The 15,980-nt window shown below is 44.8% G+C and overlaps 1 protein-coding gene across 1 annotated transcript in view; it reads right to left on the minus strand.

The window, feature by feature from the left end:
• The window catches only part of GRXCR1 (glutaredoxin and cysteine rich domain containing 1), a 515,507-nt gene extending 500,915 nt beyond the window's left edge, over positions 1-14,592 (minus strand). Inside the window, exon 1 of the mRNA XM_069205854.1 lies at positions 14,206-14,592. Coding sequence (XP_069061955.1) covers positions 14,206-14,592 — 387 coding nt within the window. The remainder of the gene's footprint in view (positions 1-14,205) is intronic.
• Positions 14,593-15,980: the final 1,388 nt, after the last annotated feature.

A 15,980-nucleotide genomic window follows, 5' to 3' on the forward strand; every position in this document is an offset into this window, starting at 1 on the left:
GGATGGGGCCGAGCTGGGGTCAGCAGACCACCATGCCTGTGATTGCTTTTAAACAAAGCAATCTTTTTTTTTTTTTTAATGCAGACTGTTTTCCTCAAAAGAAAATGGGATGCATTCAAAAAAGAGAAATTAAAAGATTTCTCTTCTTTTCTTTTCTTTATAGTAGGCAGTGGTCCATGGAACCACTGCCTGCGCTTAAAAAACATTTTTGCTACCAATCACAAAGTGGTCCCTTGGGGCCCCTTCGCCTTTGTGAATGGATTGCCACCTACTTGAAGTAGGTGGTAAAATGTGAATGTTTTGTGACTGCTTTTCAGTCGCAAAACATTCCTACATACTGCTGTGATTAGGATGGGACGAACTGAACATGCCGCTTCCTAATACCAAATTGTTTTTTTCGCAATTCCAAATTGCAATTCAGTAACATGTCACCGAATTGCAAACTGGAATTCATATGTACCAAAATGCATTTTACTGGTTGTAAACAGCCCAATTCTAAAAATCGGGCCGTTTGCGACAGGTAAAATGTATGATACATATGGCCATAAGATCCTATAGCTTTGTATCAATGTTGTTTTTTTTTGCAGGTTCACCCTGTATTTTTTTGCCTTTTTATGGACTGATTTTTCTGATACCATGGCTTTGGGAACTGTGAAATTGCATGTGCTCTGCTCCTAAACCATGAGGTACAGTGTGCTACATCCAATAGGCTTATATAAGTTTCCATTAAAGACATGGTAAGTTGATGCTGGAAATGGATCAGTGGAGAAAAAGTCAATCTCGTTCACCATAGTAGCATGGCCAGCTGCAGTTTAAAGCACTATGGTAACACATGTTAGAGAAAAGTTCTCTGCCATGTAGGAAAACCTTCTTCTATTCATTAGCCACATCAACAGTAAGTGGGTCCTGAAGTCTACGTGGTTTGGTGCTTACCGTATAATAGTGGGACATGTTAAATATTAAAGAAATGCATGCCAGTTCTGTAGGCATCTAACATGTGGTGTTTATCACTGTAGGAAAGTCCTCCTTTTTGCCCTGGACCCCCCCCCCACACTTTTTGGACAGGTATTGGTGGTTACTGACTCTTGGCTGTGCCCTGGGTACTGCTTACCAGTCCCAGGGCCAGTGCTCTGTGTAAAATGGATATGCAAATTAGGCTAATTTTAATTAGCTAAGTTAACCTACCTATAAGTCCCTATTATATGGTAGGGCATGTAGGTTTTGGGACCACAGCATAGGTAGTGCACCCATAGGTGCACTGCTGAGGTGCCCATTGTCATTTTAAAGGCAGGCCTGCCTTGCTGGCTGCTTTTAAATAAAAGTTATATGCAAATTCGACTTTGGAATTAAAAGTAGTTCCAAAGTCTTAAACTACCTTATTTTTACATATAAGTCACCCCTAAGGTGTGCCCTATGTGCCCCTAGGGCTGGGTGCCATGTAACTATAAGCAGGGACCTTATAAAAATAGTTTTATAAGCCCTGGTGAGGTAAAAACAGCCAAATTCGTTTTTCCCTCATTGTAATAAATGGCCTCCATAGGCTAGAATGGGGAGACTTTATTTTAATTTTTAAATTCTCCTTAAATGATGGATACCAAGAGTTTGTTATCAAATTAATTATTATAATAAACGCCACAACTTGATGAGGTGTGAAGTGGCCGGGCTTCACACAAAGGAATGTGCCTGTGGGAGGGAATCTCCCCTCAGCAGATGGTGAGGCAGGAAGGGGGAGGGCTGCCAACATTGTCTTCAAAGGCAGAGAAGGACATTTGGAGCAACCAGCAACACCCCACATCCTGCAACCCCAGACAACTAGGTGCCCCCTTGATTAGATTAGGAGAGGGCAGAAGAGGGGTGTGTTTATGATTTTTAGCCACACCAGTGGGTGGGCTCAGCCAGATGTAACGTCCAAAAATCAGATTCAGCCATGATGTATTTTTGAAGAATGTTGCCTCCTGGGATTTATTTTTGCCACACTTCCCAGGAAGTGGTCATCACAGGGGGAAGGACCCTGCACCTGAATGGAGAACCAGGACCCCCCTGCTTTTCACCCAGGAGCAAAGATAAAACTGGCAGACCTGCAGCCGCACCTCAGATCCTCATCAGATTCCAACAAGGAAGAACCAAAGGAAAAGAAGGACTGCCCTGCTGGACCTCTGGCCTGCACCTGGAACCTGCAGAAGGAATGCACCAGCTGCACACTTAGGCTTCACCACAAGAAGGACTTTGCCTGGCTTCAACTGGTTCAAGGAGGGACTCCCTGTTTGCTACAGGTGAAAAATTGCTAACCAGAGTCCAATGCACCAACTCCTGAAGAAATCAACCAGCTGGCCACTGCCCAGTGGCCAAAAAGGAGTTTGCACCAGTGCATTCTGAGAGTTGTAGTCCGCACCCCCAAGGATCATCTCAGAGCTTCTGGACCCTTGGCATGAGCTGTGGACCCCAAAGGAACCTTAAAAGGACATCTGGGAGAAGCCCCAGAAGTTTGGAGAAGTTTGGAGAACTTTTGAAAAAAAAGCTCCATAGAGGTAACGACACGCGCGACAACTCTAGCCGGCTTGCCTCAACCGCGACCCGGCCTGATTTGCAGGCTCGTCCCGGTAAAGAAAATCTTCAAAAAAGAGACTAAGTCCAAAGGTAAAAAGTTGACCGGGACCTCCCAGCCAGCGTATACGAGGAGGGCTCCAGGGACGTCGGATCAAGATCCAGGTTTACCCCGGTCGAAGGATTTTCACCTCGAAAAAATTACTACGTCCGAAAGTAAAAATCTCCACTAAGGATTCCCGCGACGCATATCCGGAGAAGGGCTCCAGCAGGTCGGATTGGACTGGCAGGTTCGTCCCGCTGAAGAAAATCTTCAGAAAAACGACTAAGTGTGAAGGTAAACTTTTGACTGAGGCCTTCCGCGGCCTGTAGCCGAGCCGGGCTCCATCGCGGTCGGCCTGAAACTTTGACTTTGCCCCGGTCGATGTGCAACCAGATGACATGATTGGCGCTTTTTGTTTCTAGGTGCTAAAAAAACAATAATTCTTTAAAAATTCATATCTTCAGTTCCCCTTATCCTATTTTATTAGTGTTTGTGTCATTTTAAAGATCCAAAAATATAATCTATTGTTAGAAATTGTTTTTGGATTTTTAAACTATTTCCTGTGTTTTATTTAATTACTGTTTTGTGATATTTGACTGCTTTACACTCTGGCGGTCATTCTGACCCTGGCGGTCAAAGACCGCCAGGGCGGAGGACCGCGGGAGCACCGCCGACAAGCCGGCGGTGCTCCAATGGGGATTCCGACCGCGGCGGTAAAGCCGCGGTCGGACCGGCAACACTGGCGGGCTCCCGCCAGTGTACCGCCGCCCCATTGAATCCTCCAAGGCATGGGCATTGCAGGGGCCCCCGTAAGAGGGCCCCTAAATGTATTTCACTGTCTGCTGCGCAGACAGTGAAATACGCGACGGGTGCAACTGCACCCGTCGCACAGCTTCCACTCCGCCGGCTCGATTCCGAGCCGGCTTCATCGTGGAAGCCTCTTTCCCGCTGGGCTGGCGGGCGGCCTGAAGGCGACCGCCCGCCAGCCCAGTGGGAAAGTCAGAATTACCGCCGCGGTCTTTCGACCGCGGAACGGTAACCTGACGGCGGGACTTTGGCGGGCGGCCTCCGCCGCCCGCCAAGGTCAGAATGAGGGCCTCTGTCTCCTAAGTTAAGCCTTGACGCTCGTTGCCAAGCTACCAAGGGTTGAGCTGGGCTTAATTTACTGAGACCTAACTGGACCTAATTGGAGGTTAGTGGCCTATTGCTAAGAGTAGGTACCTACCTGCCCTTACCAATAACCCATTTTCCAACAATCACTGTATAAGTAAATTGGCAATTTCCTATGGAGAGGCTAGAATGTGAAAAATTCTGTCTTTCAGCCATGACAACTACAAGAACTTGTTTGAAAGTAATTTTTTATATTTATCCAAAATCTGGCTGGTAATAAAATCTAAACTTTCAGTAGCAAGTCAGTTTGGCTGGCTTTTCTTTTCCTCCAGTGGAAATAATAAACCTTCCAATCATTAGTGAAAAAAGTGAGCTCTCAGGAAACAGTAAATCAACTTCTGAAGGTGCAAAGCTTGATGTGAGTTTCCCACTGGCCACTTATCCGGGATGAACCATATGGGAGGGTACAGGAACAGATGTCATCACAAAGGACAAAAGCAGAAGCTTCACCTTTGACGTTAAGATGGCAGAAGTAGACCCATGTGGCAGAATACTTTCATACAGAGAATGCCCTTAAGAACTTTTTTCTGTCCGAGCAGGCGGAAAAGCTGTTTATGATCAGTATGAAGGAGTGGCTCCTTATTTCCATAGGACTGGATCTGGGTGGGAACCCTGAGCTATTAAGAGAAGAGCCTAATGCATGCCACCTTTGAATAGAAGCCTCTACTACATTTTGGCCCTCATTTCAACTTTGGCTATAAAAACCGCCTGCCGCCGCAGCTACCAGCTGTCCGCCATAGCATGACCACAGACAGATTTCCGCCACAAGAATGGTGGAAATCTGGCTGTGGCCCTGTTGGCGGATGGCGGTAAGGTGGTGCTGCTACTACCAGCAGCATCAGGCCAGTATACCACCACCAGCCGTATTATGACCAATAATACAGTCTGGCGGTGTTCTGCTGGTGGGCGCTGCTGGCGATAGCATCGCCCCGTCCTGCCTCCTGCTGGAGGACCCCCTGGATCCAGGTAAGTCGGGTCTCAGACAGGGGGAGGGGAATGGGAGGTGTTGTGTGTGTGTGTGTGTGGTGGTGTTTGAATGTATGTGTGTGCATGAATGCGGGTGTGTGTTGAGTGTTGAATGCATGTGTGCATGTGTGCATGTACGGACGTGTGAGTGAGTGTATGTTGTGAAATGTGAATGTGTCTCTGCGTGTATGTTTGGAAGTGTGTGCAGATCTGTTTGAATGGATGTGTGCATGCGTGTAATCATGTGGTAATGGGTGTGTGTATGCATGTGTGTGTGTGTGAAGGAGCGTGAATGTAGGGGGGTGGGGGAGTTTGGAGAGGTAGAGGGTGGAGGGGTAACTGGTGAGGAAGGGGGAGACCCCTATCAGTGACAGAGAAGAAATTCCTTGTCACTGATATGACCTACCGCCATGGTTCTCATGGCATTAGGAATGCTTCGAAAACTATGGCGGTAGGCGAGGTCATAATCCTGCAGGCGGCATAATGGCAGACGCCGGGGTGGAGATGGATATCTCCAGGCCGGAGGCTGTTACCGCCGTGGTGGTCAGAGTGGTACATTGGCGGGTTGGCTTCAGCCAACCCGCCAATGTCATAATATGGCGCTAAATAACGCCAGCCTATTGGCGGTCCTTACCGCCACATTATCGCCGACCTCCTGGGTTGTAATGACCCCCTTTATGTCTAGTTAGATAGTTAGTGCTGAAAAAGGGGGCTGAATTTTAGCGTGTATTTTGTATAGAAAGTCATCATTCACTGGACAGAACATTTAATAAAAGACTTACCTCACAACCTTTGCAATACTCCTGTATTTTGGAAGACACCAGAAGAGAAGAAGTTTACTTATTTTCTGCCTGCAAAGAGTACTGAGATGTGACATGTTATTCAGTGGATGAGATGGCTGGCCCACCAAACTGACCTAGAGACACGAAAAGATGAAGAAGGATTCCATGTTGTGTGTTGGAAACCAGGATTGGAAGGCCCTGAACCCTTTAGGAGACCTGTCTGGAGATAGAAGTGAACCCCAGAAGATTTTGCTGGAAGAATGAGAGCTGTAGGAGAGACCAAAAGTGACTTTGTTAGCCTCTGCATGCAACTGGGACTCTTGGTTGTTGCAGGAAGCAGGAGTAGTGAGGCCTGCCTCATTCTTTAATTTGTAACTGGAGTGTCACCAAACAGTATCAGCCTGATTTAAACCATTAAAGTCTACGTTGATGGAGGATACCTGACTCAGCCTGTGACCACCCGGCCTTTGAGTAGAGGAACAGCTTGCTTGTAAAGTTTTCTTATTTTATTCAGTGCAAGACCAGCCTGTTTTGGGGTCAGACTAGCAGCGACATTTACAATATCCATGTAGCAAATCCATCTTTTGTGCATAGCGACCCCAGATTGTACCTGTTATTCAGTACCCCATTTTCGTGGACTCAAAACTTTGTGCATTTTTACCCCTGCTAAACAGGAGTAAAGCTCCTGTGCTCCCACTTTTGGGTAAATTGGCTTATTACAGATTGACATATGTAACTTGACTAAAATTCCCTAGTATATGGTGTAGAAAATGCATCCAGGGCCTGGCAGTTCAATGGAACCTGTGGATTGCAGCCCCTATTGTACCAACCATCGACTGGGCCTTGAAAACATGGCTTCAGGCCTAACATGCGTGGCTTGACTGTAGCAGCCTTAAAACCTGCTGTCAAACATGTCAAAATAACCCTTTCTGATAGGCAGGAAACCCTGCATTTAAATAATAAGATATCACCCCTAAGTACACCATAGTGCCTACAAAGTAGTATGCCTACTTAAAAGCGGAATTTGTGCAAAATTAAATCTGGCATATTTCACCACTCAAAAGGTATATTAACTAACAGGGCTGTAGCTGAATCCTAGCAAAATGTCAAAGTACAGATTACAATTTTTAATCAGTACCCTCTGACTGGAAATGTCTACAAAAGTAATTCAAATAATATTCATTCAAAATCCAATTTAATGGTAAAATCATATTTGTATAAAATATTTAGGAAAAATAACTTTTAAAAAGTTACCATTAATCTGCCTGGACCTCCAGTAGTCTAATTAGAATTAGCCTGTTGTCAACTGGTGTGCCACTGCTTGGCCTTAATGAGGTATGAAACATGTTACCAGAGTAGATACAATGACCTGGGTGTGAGAAGTGTTTTTCTTCTCCTTGCAGTAAGACCACTTAGGGTGGACCCAGGAACCTCATTATCTTGTAAAGGAATGGCCCTTTCACAAGTAAATGTAAATTGAGACCTGGAGAAGGCAAACCTTTTTTCCCCTGCCATGCTGGCTCTGACCTCACTGGGAGGAAAGGCACCTGCAGAACCGTTTTTGCGAGACTACAAAGCAGTGGGAGGCAAGAGGTAATCATTTCCCTGGGCACACCCCTAAAATCACACAGCAGTTTGGCACAAGAATGAAAGTGTTTATCCATCATGGATTTTAGGAATAAAGTACACTGTTGTATTGTTTTGAATGGGGCAAACAGAAACTACTGAAAAAGTAGGTAGGGTTGCCTCGGGGAGCCTTTACCTCCATTGGTTAGGGAGAGCCAGGAGTGATTGCAGCCCCTCTTCAAAACACTTTCTGGATCTGCAGAAGAACAGATTAGGACTGACCCTGCTCTCTGTGACCTGAGAGGAGCCCTGAAAGACTGCTGCTGCTTCATCTTGTACTCCGGACAAAGAAGAGGCCTTCAAGGGTGCAAAAAACCTTTGTTCTGAAATGTCTAATACCAACTGTATCAGCACTAGGCCATGCTATGGGCTTCTGCTGAAGTGAGACCTTGCCACTACGTGCTGTCTCAGAGGTCCTTTAGCCTTAGCGGTGAACCAAAGGAGCTTCTCCATAAACCATAAAAAGTTAGGGCTTAAAACGTTTTTGGACTTCCAAGACCTACACAGCATCAACAGGACCTTACAGCAATGGTGTTTGATTTAGATGCAACTTCCTAAGATACAGCTTCAGGCCTACCCCACTGGAAAATTTGAGCTCCATAAAATAAAGACTAAGTCAGAAGGTAACATCTTTGTCTGGGCTGAACCCGGTTCGTGTGTCCAACCTACATTCCATCATGATTGGCCTGAAATCATGCTAAGGTCATTCCATAAACTATCAGTGGCTCTTAGTGCTTTTTGGCACTATTTATATCTGGTTCCTCTTATCGGATTTTGGTCATGTTGGTCCCTTCAGTTTTTTACAATTTACTCTATTTTTCTAAATGTGTGGGATTTTTTTGTTTGACTGTTTTGACACAACATAAATACGTTATACATTGCTCTACGTTTAGCCTTCTTTTCTGTGCCATAGGTACCAGGATGTTGAGGTCAGGTTAATCTATCAATTGTTTTTTTGGGTTCGCCCTGATGGGATAGTATTATTCCTTGCTCAACCCACATAATAATACAGTTTATTACACTCCCTTGTTTGTACAGGCATTTTTCCATTTTCTTTGAAAAGTCCATATTTTCTGTTCCTTTGCTTATTACACTTTTTTGATTTTTCTAAGGTGGTTTGGGGACTTTAGTTAGTTGTTTTCCTATCTTTAAGGCTGTTTGGTACTGCTTGAGGCTATTGTGCATTTCTCTGGGGAAATATCTGCTGCTTGTGCAATAGATTGTACAGTTCAAGCAGAATTGTTTCTTTGAACCATGCTGTAAAAACAACAAGATTTGTTTTTTAACAGAGAGGGTACCACCACCCAAAATAATTACTTTCTCACAGGCATTTTGTGGGTTATTGCTGGCTTTGCAATTGACTGAAGTGGGAAAAAATATTGCAGTTTTGAATTGTTGTAGGAGGCTGGACTGGCTTGTAGTGAGTACCAAGGGGTACTTACACCTTGCACCAGGCCCAGGTATCCCTTATTAGTGTAGAGGGGTGTCTAGCAGCTTAGGCTGATAGAAAAGGTAGCTTAGCAGAGCAGCTTAGGCTGAACTAGGAGACGAGTGAAGCTCCTACAGTACCACTAGTGTCATATGCACAATATCATAAGAAAACACAATACACAGATATACTAAAAATAAAGGTACTTTATTTTTATGACAATATGCCAAAGTATCTCAGTGAGTACCCTCAGTATGAGGATAGCAAATATACACAAGATATATGTACACAATACCAAAATATGCAGTAATAGCAATAGAAAACAGTGCAAACAATGTATAGTCACAATAGAATGCAATGGGGGCACATAGGGATAGGGGCAACACAAACCATATACTCTGGAAGTGGAATGCGAACCACGAATGGACCCCAAACCTATGTGACCTCGTAGAGGGTCGCTGGGACTGTAAGAAAACAGTAAGGGTTAGAAAAATAGCCCACCCCAAGACCCTGAAAAGTGGATGCAAAGTGCACCTAAGTTCCCCAAAGAGCACAGAAGTCGTGATAGGGGAATTCTGCAGGAAAGACCCACACCAGCAATGCAACAACGATGGATTTCCAGACGAGAGTACCTGTGGAACAAGGGGACCAAGTCCAAAAGTCACGATCAAGTCGGGAGTGGGCAGATGCCCAGGAAATGCCAGCTGTGGATGCAAAGAAGCTGCCACTGGATGGTAGAAGCTGAGGATTCTGCATGAACGACAAGGGCTAGAAACTTCCCCTTTGGAGGATGGATGTCCCACGTCGTGAAGAGTCGTGCAAAAGTATTTTCCCGCAGAAAAACTGCAAACAAGCCTTGCTAGCTGCAAGGGTTGCAGTTAGGGTTTTTGGAGGCTGCTGTGGCCCAGGAGGGACCAGGATGTCACCAATTGCGTGAGGGGACAGAGGGGGCGTCCAGCAAGAGAAGGAGCCCACTCATAAGCAAGCAGCACCTGCAGAAGTGCCAGAACAGGCACTACAAAGTGGAGTGAATCGGTGCTAACCCGAAGTTGCAGAAGAGAGTCCCACGCCGCCGGAGGACAACTCAGGAGGTCGTGCAATGCAGTTTAGAGTGCCGGGGATCCAGGCTTGGCTGTGCACGAAGGAAATCCTCGGTGAGTGCACAGGAGCCGGAGTAGATGCAAAACACGCGGTTCCCAGCAATGCAGTCTGGCGTGGGGAGGCAAGGACTTACCTCCACCAAACTTGGACTGAAGAGTCACTGGACTGTGGGAGTCACTTGGACAGAGTTGCTGAGTTCAAGGGACCTCGCACGTCGTGCTGAGAGGAGACCCAGAGGACCGGTGATGCAGTTCTTTGGTGCCTGCGGTAGCAGGGGGCAGATTCCGTCGACCCACAGGAGATTTCTTCGGAGCTTCTAGTGCAGAGAGGAGGCAGACTATCCCCACAGCATGCACCACCAGGAAAACAGTCGAGAAGGCGGCAGGATCAGCGTTACAGTGTCGCAGTAGTCGTCTTTGCTACTTTGTTGCAGTTTTGCAGGCTTCCAGCGCGGTCAGCAGTCGATTCCTTGGCAGAAGGTGAAGAGAGAGATGCAGAGGAACTCTGATGAGCTCTTGCATTCGTTATCTAAGGAATTCCCCAAAGCAGAGACCCTAAATAGCCAGAAAAGGAGGTTTGGCTACCTAGGAGAGAGGATAGGCTAGCAACACCTGAAGGAGCCTATCAGAAGGAGTCTCTGACGTCACCTGCTGGCCCTGGCCACTCAGAGCAGTCCAGTGTGCCAGCAGCACTTCTGTTTCCAAGATGGCAGAGGTCTGGACCACACTGGAGGAGCTCTGGGCACCTCCCAGGGGAGGTGCAGGTCAGGGGAGTGGTCACTCCCCTTTCCTTTGTCCAGTTTCGTGCCAGAGCAGGGCTGAGGGATCCCTGAACCGGTGTAGACTGGCTTATGCAGAGATGGGCACCATCTGTGCCCATCAAAGCATTTCCAGAGGCTGGGGGAGGCTACTCCTCCCCAGCCCTGACACCTTATTCCAAAGGGAGAGGGTGTAACACCCTCTCTCTGAGGAAGTCCTTTGTTCTGCCTTCCTGGGCCAAGCCTGGCTGGACCCCAGGAGGGCAGAAACCAGTCTGAGGGGTTGGCACCAGCAGCAGCTGCAGTGAAACCCCGGGAAAGGCAGTCTGGCAGTACCCAGGTCTATGCTAGAGACCCGGGGAATCATGGGATTGTCTCCCCAATACCAGGATGGCATTGGTGGGGCAATTCCATGATCTTAGACATGTTACATGGCCATATTTGGAGTTACCGTTGTGAAGCTATACATAAGTAGTGACCTATGTATAGTGCACACGTGTAATGGTGTCCCCGCACTCACAAAGTCCGGGGAATTAGCCCTGAACAATGTGGGGGCACCTTGGCTAGTGCCAGGGTGCCCACACACTAAGTAACTTAGCACCCAACCTTTACCAGGTAAAGGTTAGACATATAGGTGACTTGTAAGTTACTTAAGTGCAGTGTAAAATGGCTGTGAAATAACGTGGACGTTATTTCACTCAGACTGCAGTGGCAGGCCTGTGTAAGAATTGTCAGAGCTCCCTATGGGTGGCAAAAGAAATGCTGCAGCCCATAGGGATCTCCTGGAACCCCAATACCCTGGGTACCTCAGTACCATATACTAGGGAATTATAAGGGTGTTCCAGTATGCCAATGTAAATTGGTGAAATTGGTCACTAGCCTGTTAGTGACAATTTGTACAGAGAGAGCATAACCACTGAGGTTCTGGTTAGCAGAGCCTCAGTGAGACAGTTAGGCATCACACAGGGAACACATACATATAGGTCACAAACTTATGAGCACTGGGGTCCTGACTAGCAGGGTCCCAGTGACACATAACAAACATACTGAAAACATAGGGTTTTCACTATGAGCACTGGGCCCTGGCTAGCAGGATCCCAGTGAGACAGTGAAAACACCCTGACATACACTCACAAACAGGCCCAAAGTGGGGGTAACAAGGCTAGAAAGAGGCTACTTTCTCACAATTGTATCTCACAGTGCATTTCAAGTGAATTGTATCTTCAGGATATACGTGAATTTGACAAAAATCAATCTTAGTGAAAACGTTTCTGACCACCTTTTATCTAAGTGGTCCTCACAAAATTTTCACCATGAATAGCATTCACCAGGTTAAAACAAAACAATCCAATTAATGTTCTTTTCAAGGAAAACATATGAAACCCAGTGTGCTTTTCCCAGAGTTCTTTTTACCCCTTCTCCTCCAGGACAGTATTCTCTTTTACCAGTTAAGGTTCCTCCATGTGCACCCCGATCAAGCTCCCTTTGCTCTCTGTTCTTTGACCTCATTTCGTCATGGGACTCAATCTTGGTGTGGCCCATTTTTGTCTCAGAACATCATAAACATTTTGTGCAAATAGTTTTTACTCATAAAGGTAATTCCACAAATTAGAGTTTTGTCACGCTGGTGATCTCCTTTTTGGAAATTCATAAGTAAATTTGGCTCCACCCTCTGTTTCAGGGGTGGAGACAATTAAGTCTACAATTTTAAGTAATTTTACATTTGTAAATCGTGAATTGCAAAAAGTAATATAGTTAATCAAAAGTTTAACAGTAAACTTACCATGCAAAACTTACAAGTGTAAGTTACCTGTGTGAATGGCCCTGAATGCCTCATGGTAGTAAAAACCAGCTCACCCTCTCACTGAATGGAATGTGACCACAGGAGTCTTGTGATGCATCAACAATAGGTAGGAGACTTTTTCATGTTATTCCCAAAATGTTAACCATTTCTTAAGATGACATGCTTTTGGTCAAGCTGGGTAATTTCATTCGGAAATCATGTCTCCTGGGTCCAAATTCAGTAGCTGTGCCATGAGACAACTTTCCATTCGACCCCTTTGATAAGGCACCCGATACTGAGGTCTTAATAACATGCTACTATGATGTTGTGACACAATTTTCAACCACCATAATATCGTAAGGGTAAGCATGTGTTATGTAGGTAAATGTAGGTTTTATACTTTTAACTTAACACGCATCTACGTAGTCGAGCTTCAACGTTCATGTTCGGGGAATTTTACATCCAATTTCTCAATATTTTAGTTGTTGATATTTTTGCTACAATATTATGGCAGAACAACATTAAAAACTCGATATTCTGCCATACAATCACCCTTCTAATACTCATGCTTTGCTCTGCAGCATCTGTGAAGTCAATGATGTTCAGTACAGAGAAGACAGAATTCTCGGTGAAAATTAGTGAAAAGCATTACTTTGCTAAGCCAATATTTCTATGTCTTTAAAAAGGAGGACAATTTCACATATATTTTTCTTACTTTATCTCAAAGGAGGCAGCTGGGTCTTACTTATTGGAATATTTAGTATACAGTGGTGTCCAAACCGCTGTCGCTGTGCTGTACAACGATCCATGTAGGTGCACACATACATATCATTCGACATTATTTGGTAATCAGGTCACTCAATTTTAAGACAATACAATCTAGTTGTTCAGGAGGTAAACCTCTCTACAACTCCAATGTTGACCTAGAGCCTGTGATGCTGTTGTACCGACTAGTTCATGCTCAAAGTAGCATAACGTTGTGTGTTGCTATATACTCTATCAAGCGGTTGCATCATATACGCTGAATTGCGACACTGGACAGCAAAATAAAGCTAGGCTTTGAAAACTCTTCGATATATACGAGGGTCTCTCTCTCTCCACAAGACTAATTGGTCTCTCCAGGTACTGAAGAAACAAAAGACAAATGATTTTGTTATTCTGAGTCTCCCAAGGGAACAAGTGCTAAGATCATGAATTACATATATGGAAGTATAGTACGATACCATGAGAGTGTCTTGCATTTGCTAGACAAGGGTCATAGCCGTTCAACTTCCAGGTCACATCAATTGCTGTGGCAATTTTTGTTCGACTACTTTTTAATTATAAAATATGTCATGATCTAATTTACCTGATCATGGAGACTGACATTGGAACGAAATTCGGTATTTCCTGGAATAAAACATCGCATATGTCACATCTGAATTAATGTATTCATTTGCACCCTTATAAGAGTTTTGGATATTATAATTACATAATTTCGCGCTGTAAGAAGTAGACCCAGTCGCAAAAAACAGTATCACCTTAACTCAGTCAGAGTGGCAGACCAGATATACATCAGGCTCCTAATTCACCCGATACTTTACAGTGGGAAGAAGGCATTGCAGCTCAGTCAGCATTTAATTTGATTACGTTATCAACCAAAATGCAGCTCAATTTGCACTCATAAATAATTATGTAGCCAGGATGCCATGTGTGACAGAAAGCCTGCTGGAACAGAAGCGTTCGACTGCCAGATGCCAACGAAGCAGGACGAGGCTTTCCAACTCTGTGATGATTCATTTTCTAACAGAACTAAAGTGCCTGCTCAGTTCCCGGAACCGCTGTGCGCGGGGTTGTGATGTCATGCATTTGTAGGTCAAAGGTGATATTGTGATCAAGAGTTCCTTGCTGCCAGACTAGCTTAAGGCCTGCAGCTGAGTCAGACAAATGGTGAGTTACACATCACGCTTGCAGTTACCAATGCACACATCACCACAGAATCGAAATTAATCTTACCTGAAATACCTTTTCCATGTTGTCGAAGAGAGCTTGTCCGGCACTGACTTTGTGCTTGACTCCCCGCACTGTTCCATTTTTGCTTAGAATGTTAACTCTTCGTGTGCCATAGCCCCTATCCTTGGTCGCCCTCGCCAAAACGAGCAAGTCATCCGGCTCGTTTTCACTGTCGTCCCACTCTGATCCCAGGTGTCCATTCTGGTGTCCGTCGGACTCGCTTTGGGCACTGTTCTGGTCCGTCTCTGTGCTGCTGGTGCACTCCGAGTCCAAAGAGTCTCCGGGTTCTCCATCGGCGTAGACCTCCCTGAGCACTCTCCCGCTGTGCGAAGACGCAATCCTGAATCGCACCCTCCGCGGCTGCCGGTCCCCCTCAGGTTTCATCTCACTATTAGGCATTGCCCCATCCATGGATAAAAACTTAGCACTTTACATTGTCCTGGTTTTAGTTGCCACCTTATCTGCCAGTTTACTACATTCAAAAATGCCTCAGCAGTTTTTCCGGTGACAACAGTACCCATATGGAATGTATGTCTGAAGGAAAGCCGGGTCAGAAGGACCTGCACTGCAGCCTACCAATGAATAATGGATACAAGTCTCCTATGGTTACCTTTAAACTAAAACCTGCAAACTGATAGCACCCATTAAAAATTAAAGAACTATTGTGGACTTTTATAACAGCTCAAGTGCAGAGAAGTGAGACACAAAAAGAAAGAATACTCAGCAAGAATAACTCACAAACTACACAGAAGCAGTTTTAGAAAAAATGCAGCCGCTGGTCACTTTAGATAGCCGCACTCTTTGAATTATGATTCCTGGGGTGTGCAGATACAAATGTGTTTGAGGGATATACATAAATAAATATATTTTTCACTGAAAAAAACAAAGACTAAAGTGACGTTTATAGATAGGAATTGTAAGTATAATTTGCGTATCCGCTATGCACAGTGTTCCCAAAAGTGATGTCAGTTGCAGCTGCCATCAGTAATGTTATCAGTGCTGTTGAGAGAGTGTAGCTTATATAATCTATATTAACATGAAATGTTTACAAATTAATGTGTGATGATGCCGCATAGAAACTATAATGATAGCGATTTTGCTTAAACGTGCACCTGAATTGTGACCACGATGAGTGGCCACCAATGTATACGCAAATTAATAATGATGATTAAAATGTTTATGTTACGTTCAATTAAGCTTATACTAGCATTTGCGTTATTGAAACTGTGCTGAAATATTCATAGGCCTTAAGTTAGCATGAGCCGGAGTATAGCTGCCTGGCTCTCGTATTAAATGCATTTTTCTATTTTTCAGTGTGCTGACTCACAAGGGGCCATGACCCCGCAATGTTCTTTTTCTTCAAGCTTGGAAGATGAATGTAACCATGTTAAATCCGTTCTCAGGCGCCTTTTCTACGCCCCTGGAATAAATGTTATGAATGAAGTGAAACAGTGTAGATTAATGTAAGGTACAAGGTCATTCAAACCGGTGAATACAATGGAACTGCTGACCAAAAGATGTGCAAAGAATTATCAAGAAATGAAGTCATACCGGAAGTGTCACCTCTGAAGACGTCAATAACGAGGACCAATCAAAGACTTTTAAACCAATATGGGGTGAAGATTAGGATTACCTAATGTCTAATTTGATAGGTTAAAGATAGTGGGGTATGGAAGATGTCCAATAGTATTTTGGGGGAATATGCTACGAAAAAGGGATAAAAACCCATGTCACAGAGAGATCAGAGAAGTGAGTTAGGGAATGCTATTGATTTTATCCAGAAACTC

This window comes from Pleurodeles waltl, chromosome 1_2 (genome assembly GCF_031143425.1).
Source record: "Pleurodeles waltl isolate 20211129_DDA chromosome 1_2, aPleWal1.hap1.20221129, whole genome shotgun sequence".
Lineage (NCBI taxonomy): Eukaryota > Metazoa > Chordata > Amphibia > Caudata > Salamandridae > Pleurodeles > Pleurodeles waltl.